The sequence below is a fragment of the Bactrocera tryoni genome, chromosome 1 (genome assembly GCF_016617805.1).
Source record: "Bactrocera tryoni isolate S06 chromosome 1, CSIRO_BtryS06_freeze2, whole genome shotgun sequence".
In the NCBI taxonomy this organism is placed as follows: domain Eukaryota; kingdom Metazoa; phylum Arthropoda; class Insecta; order Diptera; family Tephritidae; genus Bactrocera; species Bactrocera tryoni.
Window position 1 is genome coordinate 79,757,532 of NC_052499.1, and position 16,007 is coordinate 79,773,538.

General features: G+C 37.8%; 1 protein-coding gene across 16 annotated transcripts in view; it reads left to right on the forward strand.

Annotated features, from left to right (window-relative positions):
- The window catches only part of LOC120766946 (protein unc-80 homolog), a 54,566-nt gene that overhangs the window by 31,308 nt on the left and 7,251 nt on the right, over window positions 1–16,007 (forward strand). For 2 of the 16 annotated variants that reach the window (XM_040092695.1, XM_040092697.1), the window contains exons 3-23: window positions 1,654–1,674; window positions 2,549–2,875; window positions 2,937–3,147; window positions 3,217–3,308; window positions 3,384–3,521; window positions 3,580–3,890; window positions 3,952–4,145; window positions 4,217–4,389; window positions 4,766–4,878; window positions 7,137–7,250; window positions 9,160–9,177; window positions 11,334–11,475; window positions 11,607–12,045; window positions 12,105–12,302; window positions 13,707–14,049; window positions 14,110–14,215; window positions 14,268–14,885; window positions 14,940–15,164; window positions 15,229–15,640; window positions 15,699–15,797; window positions 15,861–15,998. In XM_040092695.1, coding sequence (XP_039948629.1) covers window positions 1,654–1,674; window positions 2,549–2,875; window positions 2,937–3,147; window positions 3,217–3,308; window positions 3,384–3,521; window positions 3,580–3,890; window positions 3,952–4,145; window positions 4,217–4,389; window positions 4,766–4,878; window positions 7,137–7,250; window positions 9,160–9,177; window positions 11,334–11,475; window positions 11,607–12,045; window positions 12,105–12,302; window positions 13,707–14,049; window positions 14,110–14,215; window positions 14,268–14,885; window positions 14,940–15,164; window positions 15,229–15,640; window positions 15,699–15,797; window positions 15,861–15,998 — 4,432 coding nt within the window. The remainder of the gene's footprint in view (window positions 1–1,653; window positions 1,675–2,548; window positions 2,876–2,936; window positions 3,148–3,216; window positions 3,309–3,383; window positions 3,522–3,579; window positions 3,891–3,951; window positions 4,146–4,216; window positions 4,390–4,765; window positions 4,879–7,136; window positions 7,251–9,159; window positions 9,178–11,333; window positions 11,476–11,606; window positions 12,046–12,104; window positions 12,303–13,706; window positions 14,050–14,109; window positions 14,216–14,267; window positions 14,886–14,939; window positions 15,165–15,228; window positions 15,641–15,698; window positions 15,798–15,860; window positions 15,999–16,007) is intronic. The other 14 variants (XM_040092698.1, XM_040092700.1, XM_040092706.1 and 11 more) reach the window with 14 other exon arrangements.

Consider the following 16,007-nt stretch of genomic DNA (forward strand, 5'->3'; position numbering starts at 1 on the left):
ACTTTCTATGAATTTCAATTGTATACTACACACATTGACAGATATTTTCGGTTAAAAGTCAGATATATATACTGGGGTCTACATATTCGGTACCTAGAAGCTTGAACAGTTGTGTTTGGATTTGAACAATTTTTGCCGATAAGGTATGTGATTGCACCAAAAAGGGTGCCGAGCCACGCCGATCGTCTAATTTTCACACTGGCTCCAATAAATTCAATGTCTCTGACGTATTTAGTAGTTGACTTAGACATATGCTTGAAGAGCCAAGGGGCTATACCAGTGTGACGCATGAAAAATTAGGGGATTTTCGTGAATTTTTTTAAAAGAAAGTACTAGATTGAATGTTTCGACGTTCTGTGGACGTAATGACGTATGTCTTTAGCTATACTAAATTTTTTTATTTCCAAAAATATTGAAAAATAAGGGAGTTATGTGCTGTCTGCGGAAATGCCGAAAAAAAGTGCCTCAACTGCTGGCATGATTCCGGTCGAATGAGTAGCTGAAACGAAAAAATTCAAAATGTTTATTAAACTCAAATATATTTTCTATACAATGAACTACGATCTTTGAAAAATATCAAAAACTAAGAAAATGGCGTAATTTTGAAAAAATTACAAATTGAAAATTTTCAATCAATCAAAAAGATCGAAGTCCATTGTCCAAATTTATTCAACTATACCCAGTTTTAATTTGAAGTCGATGATCAATTTTTCGTTATGATGTCAGCAATTTTGAAAAATGTCGTTTCGAGAAAAACGCATTAAAGTTTCACTTACTTGTATGTATATTACACCTCTGACCGGTCGCTGTTTAGAACGCTGCCATTCAAAAACTATTCATGATACGACCTTGCCGATGTCACAGGATATTTTTGAATATAGTAACTATCGAAAAAGCAAAAAAAGAAATGTTTGAAAGTGTCACACTAATATAGCCCCTTAATCTTTGAAAATATAAAACCAAAAACGTTTTTTTATTTCTAGAGCAGAATAGAAAAATTTAAAGATAAATTCCGGCAATTTATAGTTTTAAAATTTTTTCGTTAATTCGTAAAAAATAATAAATATATACATATATAATAATTAAATGACTGCAAGGTGTATAAGCAATATTATCAAATATTAGTTAAGTTTTTTAAATTCTTCTTTTATTCCTCCTCTGTACTGGCTTACGCAGTTATAGCCGAGTTAGTCCTTTAAACTATAAAACATTATTTATTATTTGTTATTAAATACATACATAGATATTTCAAATTGCTAATAATATACTATATATGTACACATATGTACTATATATGTATATTTTGTTGATTATGTACATGTCAACTTATACTTTAATATTTACTTATACTTTGGTTGTAAAATTATAGTGTGCTTCCTTATAATTCCCATCCATAATAATGCATTATATTTATATATACAACTTGTTTTCTAAATATTCTATATTTTTATTGTTTTATTTTTTGTTTTTGTTATGCATGCACCACTGAAATCCTTAGTGTTTTGTGATTGTTTCCTAAATATCGACGCGTACTTCCTTGATTTGAATTAACGCGTTGCATTTTAGCCTTTCTCCACTTATCACAAATAAAACCTTTTTAATTTTTTAATAATAATAAATTACATTCTCCTTTTGACGCAATTCGCGCACCAGGAATCGAAAGAAGCTTGCAAGGTAATAAATTTGTATACAGGAATTAGAAGCGCCCTTGTTTCTAAAAGATATTCGGTGGTAAAAAAATAACTTTTGAATAGTAGTCCGTAGAATTACATTTATAAACATTTTTACAACTTTTACTACGCATTTGCTTCGCTTCTTTGTCCAACCTGCAGAAAGCAACACTAACCGCGCGGTTGTTATGAACAATTATGTCGATGCCATCGACATAGACCAGTAGTAGAGTACTTAGATAGAAGAAGTCGCCCGATAGAAAATCACGTGGTCTGAAGTATCTTTTGGCATCGCATTGATCGGATAGGTCCTTCCCGATCTTAACTAAGCTTTCAGAGCGATGAAGAGATGGTGTGTGTCGATCCTCTTTTCAAGGGTAATTTCCAAGATTGTTGATTTTCCACGTCTAAAGCCACACTGATAAGGTCCAATCAGTTTGTTGACGGTGGGCTTTCTTTCTTTGTAATCTTTCACACAGCTCGATAGAACGTTATATGTGTTGTTAAGGAGGATTTTTCAACGGTATTTGGAGCTTCGGCGTCTTCAGACGAACTTTTTGTTAACTAAAAATAAATGTTTTTCGAAAAACGAGAGATTTCAATTTCTAGTTGCTATGTGCAACATGCAATAAATTATAATTTATGTGACTTTTGAGAAACTAAAAAATACTTAACCTCAATTTCCAAACCATGCAATTACAGTTATTGAATTCTCAATAAATTTGTATACGAATTGTAAAAAACTTGTTAAGGTTATTAATAAAGTTACTAAAGCAAACAAGGGCTCTTCTAACTTTGCCACAACCTCATTTAATGACTTTCCCAAATATTTATATAACAAAAACACTCTTCCCCCCATTCACTACGATAACCAACAGTCCTTCGAAAAAGTACTCGTACAAAATATACAATTCGGCTTGTCACCGCCGCTCACCAAAGCGCTGGGCGACATACCACGTTGGCGTCTACTGCAAGCAGCGTTGCCACACGTTATGCACTGTGTAGCCGCATTGCTGCACAATCGTGTCAAGGATATGCAGGCGATTGGTCCCGTAGAAACCAAATTGCTCTACACAATGCAATGGATATTGCTATATGCAGCCGAGGAATGTGCCGACGATGAGGGTGGTAATGAGGTTTTAGGCGATGAGACACCGAAACAAAAGTCGATGGAGCAGTATTTGTTTTCGGTGCCCACAATAACGGTATACTAATTTAATCAAAGGGTGAATACACACTTATATAAGTATATTTTTCAACATTCAGCTCTTCGTCTACTTGTTTGCGCCCATTATACATCACTTGAAAGAGTCTGATTTCCAGAATTTTCGGTTGGAAAACGGCATTAAGTTGTGGCAGGGTATGTGGGATAATCGTGCACCAGGAGCGCCGTGTTTTACGGCACCTGTAAAGCCGAAAGCGCGTAATTTGCTCTGCGCACCGTCACCAAAAGGTTCCACAGATGTCTTTCCGGGACGTAAGTGTAAAATAGAAAAGGAAAGATATACAAGTATAATACAAAGACAATAACTTATAAACAAACTAGGTAAGCAATCATCTAATGTTGATGAAGCCACATCGCCGAAACCCGACTCGCCACAAAGTCAGCAGTCCGAGCATACGAGGCAAGACGAAGATGTAAGCTCTCGTCAAATATTTTTTATAATATACCTTCACTAATTGCAACCCCAACTAATATTGGACATTTCGTAGAATTCATGGGTTTCATCACCAAAAGAATTCGCTTTTCCCGAGACCATACCAGAAGAGGCGTCAAGCGTGGAGGATGAACGTGTAGTAATATTTCGTTTACCCTCTGCACCACATCTTATGGATAACTCGTTCTTCACGGTAAGTTTTGCTTCACAACAGTTTTTGGAGTTCTAAAGTTGTCGCATGTCTCTCACAGGCCGACGCGAGCTTGTTGCAGCAACAGCAATCGCAAAGTCGACGCGGCAGCCGACAGTCGGTACACTCACGAGACAAAGATAAACCAGCAACGAAATTCGAATTCGACCAGCAAGAGTTAATGCGTGGCGCTTCAGTTAAGGAGAAACGCAGTCCTTCGATGGAGAAGGAGACCGAGTCGGACAAATCAGACAGCGTGCACGTGGACGTATCGGCGGCCACCTTTCTAGATGTGGCCGTGCTGCGTTGTCTCTTCATTTCACACTGGCAGGAGGAGGGTATTTTCTGGAGCCTGCAGTACATGTATAATCGGTATGTTAATGAGTGTAACGCTTAAATTTCAAGGTAACTAAAACGTTTGTCTACAATGTAGTCTAAGTGAAATCGGCGAAGAGGCCTCTATTACGTTGAATCAACCACGTAAACGCTCTAATTCGCTACCCATACCACAAATCGAGATTTCATTATACCAAGGACCGGGCAGCAATAGTCGTGACAGCCCGAGCAGTTCGGTAGCCAAGGACTATATTGAGATACCAGAACCCTCCATAACAGCGTGCTTAGTTGGTACGTTGAAAAACAAATAATAACTGTACAATTGGCCAATTATTGTCCGCTTGCGATTTCTTTTATTGCAGAAGAGTCCAGCCCAACAGCGGAGCGGCGCGGCAGTGAGAAGAAGAAACGCGTCAAAATGGCGGATTTGCGCGCATTCGTCGAAACGAAAATGTTCTCGAAATCCGAGAAGAATCTTGAAAAAGTAGGCCTAGATACAAGCTCTGCTAATGGCAAGAGACCACTGCAACATGCAGTAAGATTGAACTTTGAAGTTTTTGGTTGTGCTGTTTTGCGTTTTGATTTCAATGTTTCAATGTTAAACGCCCTAGATTTATTTGTTTTTTAACCAACAATATTATGGCACAATAATCTTTATTAAATAAGCTGCTTAAAAAATATGCGCACAATTTTTTTGTAATTAAAGATGCTCCCACTGCCTCTTAACTTAAGCTTTACCTACACCTTTTGAAAATTATTACCCAAATGTCTATTTTGCTTATATTATTGTTATATACCATTTACTTAATTACTCGTATATTGAAAGTTCAATTACTGTTGCTAAATACTCATATATAACTACACTCAATGAAATTGTTGTTTACCTAACTGAGTTTTGCGCTTACCGCTAGGAATATCATCGCAGTTTGGACACCGGTGAGAAAAAGCTCTCACGCTCGGCTTCTATGATCACTAGAGAACCGGCGAGTAATCTCATCAAAGGCAAATCGATGCCAAGTTTAAGGTAACCTTCCAGTCACATATGATATATTGCTAACTCGAAACTCTATTTAAGCTTAAAAGCATTTATTTAAAATAATCAGTAGCTTTAAAACATTATTACCAAAGTATAGTAGGAAACACAAGACATCATACACATTTGTTTATTACAACGCATTATGAATTACTAAATTTAAGCTTTGGTAATGAAGAGTTATCATTTTAATAATCGACTGTTACTGTTGGAAAAGCTTTAGCTGAGCTTTCGCTGGAATGTCGGAATGACGGCATTTATACTATTACTTAATTCTTAGGAACGTAAAGATTACTCTTCCAAATTAGTAACTATCGTTGGAATAAATTCAAAAGCAAGTCTATTTGCTTATCAAACATTTTTTCTATATTTCAATTATAAACGGTGATCCATTTCTAGGTTTCGCGCTTTAAAAAAAAAAAACATCACATCAATTTCTAATTTAATGACGAATGTTCATTATCATTCAAAAGAACATTTTTTGGCATATATTTTTTGAAGATTATCTCTTTGAAATGTTGGCCGCAGCTACGTCTCAGATGGTTTATCCGTTGAGTCCAATTTTCAATGACTCTTTCCAGCATTTCGACTAGTAACTGGCGAATGACACGCGTGATGTTTTCTGCAAGGCCTGAATCGAAGCGGAGTTGTCTGCAAAGACTTTAAACACACGCTCCTGGCGGCTAATCGATCGGCCCAAAACTTGAAATTATCTGCTCACAGAAGTCTTCTCCTAATAAATCCATTGATTGATGGTATGTGTGGGAAGTAGCACCGTCTTGTTGAAACCAAATGTTGCCGATTTCGCGAGCTTCAATTTCAGGCATCAAATAGTCGGTTATCATAGCGCGATAACGGTCCCCATTGACGCTTACGTTCTCACCGACATCATTTTTGAAGAACCCGTTGTTTTTTTCTGGATTAAGTTGTATATCTCGGATCTTTTCAGCTTGCTCTTCGTCCCAAATGTGGCAATTTGGCTTGTTTGCATAGCCATCGTCGGATCTTCTTAGAACTTTTCAAGAGACCATAAAGCGAAGCGATGTCGTTTGGGAAAGTCGACGGGTTCAGTTCTTACATAAGCTGTATTTTGTACGCTTTAAATGTAAGATCTCGCCGTAAAATGCGCCAAGTTGTTAATAATGAATTCTGGTTCTCAAGATGAGTAATGGTGTTACGAATAGTACACTCAATAGGCCGATTATTTACACCATAAGTTGAGCGAAACGTGCGAAACACAGTCTTTACAGGACGTGAAATTTCGTAATAATGTTGAACGATTTGTAAACTTTGTTCAAGCGTAAATCTTTCCATGATGAAATGCCAAACAGTACTGAAAATAACATGACAACTCGGATCACCCTTTATCTGCAACTTTTTTATATATCTTTAAAAAAATAGTTAACATTCTTTTAGTTTTCGATATTTTTCGATAAAATTATTTCTATGATAGTCGATAGTTTTTCTGTCATAGGTAGTATTCTATATTTAAGTTCGTTCATTGATTTTCGAAACATTTCTGTATGTATATGTATATAGTTTAATATCGCATTTTATGAAATACTCCTTCAATTTCTCGCTCGATCCTTTCAATCAAAACTCCCTTGTGAAGTTAAGACATAAAAAGCTTTTGTAACTTCATCAGCATTTGAAACAATTCGATAACATGCTAAAACATATTTCGTAATAAAATTAAATCTAATTTTTATATTCAATATATTAATTTCAAAGTTTGAATCCGAAAATTTTAAACTTCCATAAGCATCTTTAATTTTCAGTCAAAAGTGCTTTCAGGAAATATTTAAAATGTTAATAGATTTTAAAATTTAACGGAAATATAAATGTATATATTATTTTATAGTTTAAATTTTTAATATTCAACGCACTTTCTTCTTAGGTGTTTTCAGCCGAGTTCAATCATAATTTTCGATACTTAGCAAGGCATTAACTTCCCGCACTGGTGAACTCAGACCAAACATGCTTAAGAGTTTTTTTGAAGGTTTAACTATTTAGAAAAAAAAAATATGTATATCATCAAGATCAATCAAACAGTTTAAAACAGAAATACTGAAATTATTCATTGTTTAGTTATCACCTTCCTCAAAACCAGTACCCGTTAAATTTGCATTGCATCCCAAAAGCATTTTGCATATTTACAATTCATCTGCTAAACTATTTGCTTTTATTATTCAATTGTGATACTTTCGCACCTAATCGTTGATTACTTTCCTCTAATTGATTAATTGTAGCTATCAAGCGTCTGAAAAACACGTTCATATCTTATGTGAACGCCGTAAGTCAGAAGGCTCTGCGCTTCTAACACGGATGAAAAACACTTGCAATACCACAACTCTACAAAAACTGTTAGTGCTGATAGTTTCAAGTTCTTTTCGATTAAAATTTACGATTTTTTCAATTATTAACATTAGCACATTTTTTTCTAAACAAATAATTCATAGAATTTTACCCAGTTTTGTCCCGCAATCCTTACCAAAACAAAAGAATAGCGTTTCAACAATTTTACCCACTTATAAACACCCGTAGTTGAGCTTAATAAAACATTATATTCCTATAAATTTATTTTTCAAGACTTTTTGGAATTTAAAACTTTTATATAAAAATATTTTTTAATGAATTTATAACATTATATTAAGCGAGTATTCACTTTTTTATACTTCGTACAAAAACACTTTTGTATTCACTTGTAAATATTTACAAACATAAATGAATATAGGTTATGTTCGTTTATATATCGTTAAACTTAATGAAACTTTTTGAACAGCTTTTACACAACTCCAACACAAAAATATACGAGAAATAAGAAAAAATCCAAAATACTACTATGAGCAAAAAATATTAAGATTTTGTTCAAAAACATAAAATTCTTAATTTATTCTGCCAAATATATGTCGTCCCCTCAAAGTAATCCCCTCTGTCCCCAATACACTTCTGCCAACGTTTTTTCAAATCCTCGAAACAGTAGTTAAGGTCAATTTCAAGAAAAGCATTCAAAGCGCGTAGCGATTCACGTTTAAAGTCTTTAATTGACTCAAAACGGTTTTCCAGAAGCGGTCATTTGAGCCAGAAGTCATAAGTCAGGCGAATACGATGGTTGCGGCACGATATTGATTGAAAATTTGGCGAAAAACTCCCGAAAAATCAAAGCAGTATGCGACGATGCATTATTGTGGTGTAAAATCCAAAAGTTGTCGGCTCATAATTACGGTCTCCTTTTACGAATAGCTTCGCGCAAATGACGCATAACACTGAAATACATAGTATTCCTTGTTGACAGTTTGGTCGATCGGAAGAAACTCTGAGTGCACCACACTTCGATAATCGAAGAAAACTGTCAATATAACCTTGATTTTGGCCTGTTTTGACGTGTTTTTTTCGGCTTCGGCTCACCTTTGCCACGATATTCGGCCGATTGAACGTCTATTTCCGAGTCGTAAGCTTAGCCCAATAATACTACGTTTCATGACATCCTGGTAGTCGGAAAATACTATTTCCCAGTGTTTAACGCGACGCATTTTTTTGAAAGAATTGATTGATTTTGGAACCAATCATGCTTTCACTTTTCTTAGGCCAAAATGTTCTTTCAAAATGGTTTTTACTGATCCCTTCGATATTTTAACGATGCCAGTAAGATCTCTGACTGCTAGTTGTCGACTCTCAAGCACCGACTCCTTTATTTTATTGACGTCCTGATAATCAGTTAATCTTGATGGTCGTTCTGAAACATGGTTCGACGTCAAAATGTTCTCGACCCTCTTTGAGTAATTTTTACCAATCAAAAACACTTGCTCGCAATAAACAATCATCACCGAAGGTCTTTTCCCACATTCTGAACGTTTCGGCACCAGAAATTTTATTCCACACACAAAATTTAATGGAACTTCTTTGTTGAATAATTTCACTCATCGTAAAAATCGACGAATGCACTTTATATATATCAGAAAGGCAAGCATATACTAAACACTAATGATTATTTTGATGTGAGATTTGGCACAGATGCCACTCACAGTCATACCAACCTAGAAAACTATTTCGTCGAATGGGTTTTCGAACAAAATTTAAATTGTAGAGTCTTACTATTTTTTGCGCTCAGTAGTATACCCGCAATCGACAAACCACAAGTGGCACTTTCTAAACACAAAACTCACCAAACAACAACAAATAAATACGTAGTTCTATGTAAATCCAAAACCGTTTTATTACTATTTCTTACTAAAACTTTGCACTCTTCTCTCAACCTTAAAATATCCAAAGCTGTCTTCTTGATAGCGGGTGAGTCCTCTCTAAACAGTGACGTTATTTTACATTATTTTACATTATGTTTGGGTTTGCTTTTTAAAAGTTCCAAATAATATTACTATTTTCTGAAATTCACTGTAGATTTTTTCTGTAGAACGACATTTCATAAAGCACAAAATGTTCGGAAGTTTTCGAATATGTTATACCCAACACTTGAATTAATTTCGAAAATATGCAACCCGAATAACTGTTGGAAAGCGTTACTTTAACTATGATAAAATTACTGAGCTCCGGATTGGAAGTGAAAATCACATTTATATTAGAACGCTTCGTATAGATGTAATATCCTTATAAATATAATTATCTATAGATCTTAGTTTAAATATTACTGACTTCCGGGTAAGATTACAACCTGGAAATGAGAATTATACTTGTTTTAGAACTATTCATATTGCTGTATATCATTTGTATGTATGTCTATATAGATCAGATCAAAAGATGTTCGTCAGAATTTTAGCTTCAAGAGCCTCTCCCGCTACCCCTAACCTTCATAATCCTATCACCTAATGGATCAACCCGGTTCGGAAATATTTTGATATATATATAGGGGTTTGCGGATGGAATTCTTTTATAATAGCTTGCAACCCTTAGCAGGAAATGGCGAATGTATGTTATAAAACCCATTAGTCGTTCGGAGTGCGTCAACATCCTTTCATTTGTTGGCTAACGGCAAGGTTCTGATCATAAATGAAAGAATCCCTAACAAGCATCTTGTGATTTCTAAAGTTCTACTGCAACTACAGTAATATTACAAAGATACCATTTCACATATCGCCTTCACTATAGCCAGTTACTTCATTTGACTTTAGGTCAGTTATAAAATCTTTTTCCCATTAGAGGCTCCTTCTGAGTTGTCAAAGTACCCTTTGTCGAATTATATTCAAGATTAAATGATACGCCTTTTTAAATACGTCGAAAGCTTTCATAAATTGAGTACTTTCAAATCCAGTGAGTGCTCATTAGATGATCCTATTCAAAGAAGACTGAATTCAATTGGATTTCGTAGAGGCTTCTGTGTACGATGTTTTAATACGAAATAAGTAATTTCCCACCATACATTGTTACTGTTTCAGCACTATCTTACTACTACTAGACTTTACAACTCAATTGCCTACTCCGTACAAAAACTAGTTGATTAGAGTCATCCTAAGTTGAATTATCGTTTTCATATTCAAAGATATTCTTATCACAGTTCTTCACGAGACCCATTCGTCTGGCTGGTTTACCTAACCTGGGGTAGGCTGAACTAAAGTCTCGACTAGTGAATTTAATGAGACCGCAGACATTATTCTACATCTGTAGTCTGAACGAAGTGTTTTTTTATTCTACATTCAGTACTATGAAGTCACATAGAGTTTAGGAAATCGCATAAACACTTTTTCGTTCCATTCCTTTCCTTATTAAATGACTCATAGAAGTGCTTTCCGGTATTTTCGAGAGTTCAGCATTATTTTAAACCACGGTAAAAGTTTTTCGTGGAGACGGAATTCAAATGTAGCGGCGTAAAGACACAAAACATATGTTGTTGTAGCGGCAGAACTCTGCCGAGTTCCGGGTGCGTTCCGTTTACATAGACCCAACTGTCGTGGGAACGACTCAGAATATATAGTAGGGGTCGGTTATTCTTGAAGTTATCTCTCTTTAGGCTCTGAAATATATATTCAATGTTGTTTATTTACTGTTAGAAGTAAAGTATAGAAGACTTTCTTACAAAATTGGCTACCATACTCCGATTAGTGTTGGGTATAAGAACAATGCTCTGTCATCTTTCTAAAACTCAATCAACTAACTCATTAAAAAAAATTCTCAGCACTTTAAGTGTTACTGTTTTTCATATATATTCACCGTTATTTTGCCAACATTCTAAAATAGCTTATATTAATTTTGTTGGCTTTTAGCAGTCGTTTACCCTTATTTGCGCTTTAAATCACAGCTTTTTAGCCCGCAAAAAAACTGTAGACCATATTTTAGTCGTTAACCACCTGTTTGCTCACCCTCACTCATACATACCCATAGCCATATTTAGTTCCAAATTGAATGGGCTTTTATGCAGTTATCGCCGCCGCACTGCCGCACATCACGTCATCACAACTAATTGCGCTCATTTTGCATTTGTTCAAAATTACCAGATTTTACAGGTACGTAGAGCCACCGAAAGCGATGCGTCCCTCCCAGTCAACCGGACCACGTACGGCCTTCTATCCGCGCAATCCCATAATCACCGTCACGGAGCACACGCCCACACCGTCGCCAGATTATCTCAAACGCCAGGTGAGTTAACGCCGGAAATTCGTGTAAGAGTATGTTTTCCGCAAACCTAATTGGTTAGCATACATGTACTAAATAAAATATCTACTTGCCCATGCAATCAATCACTTTTCTTTTTCTACACTTCCCCCAAGCAGGGCTCCATCGACTCACAGTTGGACGCACTGAGCAATGGTGGCAGCATTAGTGGTGTGGCGGGCGGCACCAGTGGCAGCGGTGGCGGTATTGCTGGCGCTGGTGTCACAACCGGTCGCTTCCGCGGTCAAATGCTACGTTCGCACACCGACTCGCACATCGATTATACTGGCGTAGAGTCGGAAGCGCCTGGCAGCTCGTTCTACATAACACGCGATGGTGGCATAGATTATGAAATTGTTTTGTTGGCGGTTTATAATATCTTCAAGCGTGACATGTCCATTTGTTCGCAGCGTGTACTGGAGGCGGGTCTTAATATTTGCGAATTGCTACTGGAAATGGGCGTGCTGAAGTTGGGCGAGCATGCGCACGAGATATCGATGGGTATTGTAAAGCGTGCGCTACTCATTTTGGGCTGTCACAATGGCTGCAATGATGGTGGGACCAAATATTTTATGAAATAATGCAACATATATATAATATTTTCGTTGTCACAGGGGCACGCGGTCCGCCGGCAGATTTCCTGCGCAGCCAGTGCCAAAAGATACTTTCGCGCATACTACGCCAAGCCAGCCAACGCACCAAGCGTTACCTGCAGCAGATGGTAAAAACGTCCGACTTGCAAGAATTGGTGGACTTTTTTCACGCGTTTGTGGCATTTTGCGTGGACCCGAGCTCATTGTTGTCGCCGCTGAGTGAGTTTTTCTTGATCTTACTAGCTCCTAAAATAGCTTTAGATGCATGTTTTAATCACTTTATATTTAATTACCTTAAGTAGTGGTCAGAAAAGAGCTGTCTTAGAAAATTATTCATATTTTTCGGACGAAATTAAAGCACTGAAATACTTCTATGGTTTTTCCGAATCGGAAGGAGTAAATCATTTTTTTACTGTACATCCCACACCTTTGATCTTTAGTCAGACTAAGCCCATTCCTCCGAAATATTCTTTGCTATATTTTATTTTTTCAAAATCTCAAATATGACAGTGCTCCGAAAGAGGGTTCTTAACTTTAACCAAACTTTCTTTATTTGCGGAAGACTTTCGATGTCATAAAGGTACGAATACGATGTTCTATTCTCCTTCACTTCACTGAGGAGTCTTAGGAAACTCTTTTCATATCAGAAATGTACTTAAAGAGACTACTCGTCGCTTTGGCTGAGAATTTTTAAGAATACATATGATATCCGATGTCAGATCTAAAGATTATTTCATTCGTCTCAGCCGGGCCTAGAAGTTTTTAGAGAAACTTTAAAGATTTTCTATTCGGTTCCAATTATTTGATGAGCTTTTTATGAAAGCTTTTGATATCTAATGTAGGATCTGAAGAATTTTACATTCTGTCATTTTATTCGGTTCCGATGCTTTGAGGAGCTTTTGAGGAAAACTTTTGAAATCTAATATTGGATCTGAAGAATGTTACATTCTGTCATTTTATTCGGTTCCGATGATATGAGGAGCTTTGAAGAAAAACTTTTGATATCTGATGTAGGATCTGAAGAATTTTACATTCTGTCATTTTATTCGGTTCCGATGAACTTTTACATTCTCCTCGGCTTAGATGAGTTTTAGCGAACTATTAGTCTCATTACTATAAATGTACTGATGCGCTCGGAGATTTTCCGCAAACATCGAAAGATGCATTAGATATAAGAAACACAGCTCTTTCTTAACCACATTAATATATCTCAATAAGTGAAGTTTTTCTCAAATATACATTCCGCTTTTGGATGATCTAAAACTCAAATATTTAAAGATTTTATCAACACAACAACATTTCGTAGAAAAAAGTAAAGCAAAACAACACATACATACTCTTACTCTCTTACTATAATCTTTACTTATACCCTTCGTGCAAGCGTGCTCGATATCTCTCCCCCGACGAATTTGCATGGCCAGTAGAATGTTGAATGATGTTGTTGCTTTTTTCCTTAACGTTTTCTATGACTTCCTTTTTGTTGTGACTTTTTGTGGATAATGCCATCCAATCCCTTGTTGTTGTTGCTGTTTTTTGTTCATCACGCTCCCTCTGTGAGAAATATGTACACACACCAAATCTCTTCGTTGTATACTCGTATGTATGTATAAATGAATATAATAGCACATAAGCGCACGGGTGGATTTAAAAATGCTAACACCGATACGTCCCCATCAGGCGGCCAAGGTGGCTACTCGACCAATTTCAGTGGCGGCTTGAGTGGCGGTCCGGAATCACAAGTGTTTGCAGCTGTCTTCAATCCGCTCGTGACACGTTTCGTAGAGGCAACTAAGGATCTCAAGTCCACGGAAAGCTCGCCACTCTACAGCGATATACGACAGTTGGTGACTTATGTGAAGGGTGCACATGGTGGACCATTCCGTTTGGTGGCGCTAAGTGGCATATTAGCTGTGACGCCGCGACCACATAAGAAGGGTCCAGTGGCACAAACAACACGTGTTATAAGGTAGTAAAGTGGCAGTGTTGACTTGGAAATTTTATTAAATATATAACATTTTCCTTACAGACACATACCGCAGGCGGAAGTGGCTCAGAGTATACCAAACGATGATAATCGCTCACAGCGTCGTCTCTTACTTAAGAAGCGCAGTACATCATCAGCTTGTGCTGTGGTAAGCTTTATGTGGATCTAAGAACATGACTCAATATTGTGTTCCCTTACAGAGCCTATTGGAAACGGAGCCGTGTGAGGAGCATTACAAGAGCAGTCAATCGCCATTGAGTAATTTCCGCCGTCGCACCACAGGTGTGCGACCCACGCTCACACCGCGTCACAGCGAGCGTGCATTGCTCTCTGACTCCACTTCGAGCTCGGAGCGCAATTCGCTTGGTCGCTTGAGTGGTTTGGTGCGTTGGTTTCGCAGCACACCGAAGGAGGCTTCATCTATCGATTTGGAAATTGGTTCACTTAATCCGGAAATTACTTCTACATTCATACGCCACGCCTCGCTGAAGATACAACGTGGGCGCACCAGTGACGGCATTGGACGCTCAATACAGCGCGCTAAGCGGCGTGTAGAACGGCGTTTAAATCGTTTTGGTGGTATCGTTAAGGGTAAGAAGAAGGCGGGCGGTATTGAGGAAACCGCCGACTATAGTCGACGTAGCTCTTCGGATATGTGTGATGGGCCGCGTGAGTCGGAAGTGGTAGTTTTGAAGGAGAGAAAATTAATTCCGCTAGAACCCGTACGTATGGGTATGCTGCGTTTATCGTTTTTGCTTGAGACCTGCGCGCCGGGTTCGTTTCCCGATCCACAGCTTATTGCCGCCGTTTTGGATTTGGTGAGTGTTTGAAACCATAAATAATTATTAATCTTTAACCATTTGTCTTTTTAGCCACAAGGGCCGCTTGTTGCACGTGCCACCTTTCTGCTGGAATGTGCGCATTTCGTACATCAATGCAACAAAGGACAATGGCCGCCTTGGATGAAACACAATATTAGCGGCTACAGACCATCGGGCACCAACCTCAATCTGAATCAAACCAAACATCAGACCACAGCGACTAGCACGCGGCGTACACATATTTTACAGCGCACAGCGGGCAAAATGTTTCATCAGGTAAGGCGATATAAATTGAAAAAACCAGCACTACAAGAGAATCAAAAAATTTTCTTTGAAAAAGTGGGCCGAGATGCTCGGCGCACGTCTTGAGGAGATCATCTTCACAGAACGTTTACAATTCGAAGCGGTAAATGCAACGTTGACCGATCCAGAACGTCAGCGTGAATTGCTGCAACAGGACGAAGAAGAGGACTTCCTTGACGAGGCCTCTGTAAATCCGCATGGCAACGATTGTCCACACGCTTTAAAATTAATTGCGTGCGTGTTGCTCTTCGAAATCACTTCATTCCTGCGCGATACTTATGTAACGCTGCCAAAAGCGTCGAAGTTACTGCATCGTGAGAAACATGCTCCCTGGGAAAAGGTTTATCGCGAGGCCAACCGTCGTTGGTCGATGGCATTGAGCTCCATGGGTCACTCACAAACGTCAGCGCAGAGCTTACAATCCATAGCCGCCGGTAATGATGCAGCTGGTAAGTGTCACACATTCCAAATACATGTTAATCCTTTCTTATTTATCTTACTTTTCAGGTGGTCAAACGGAGCGCAAGATATCTTTTGTACTGCACGAACCGGACAATGAGTCTGAAAATAGTAGCAACACCACACTCACAAAAGAAGGTGAAGAAGGTAGCAACGTTACGTAGTTCAAGCTTTGATATTACATTCACCTTTTACAATTGCTATTTTCAGCTCGACGCCCCGCTGCTTCGGCGGTCCGACCTTTCCTTTTACGTCGTGGCACTGCGACTACCACCGGCGGCTCATTCAAGCGGCGGTCATTGAAATTGCGGCGTAACACGAAGGATGGCAAGGATTTGGAAACCGATTGTAAGTATT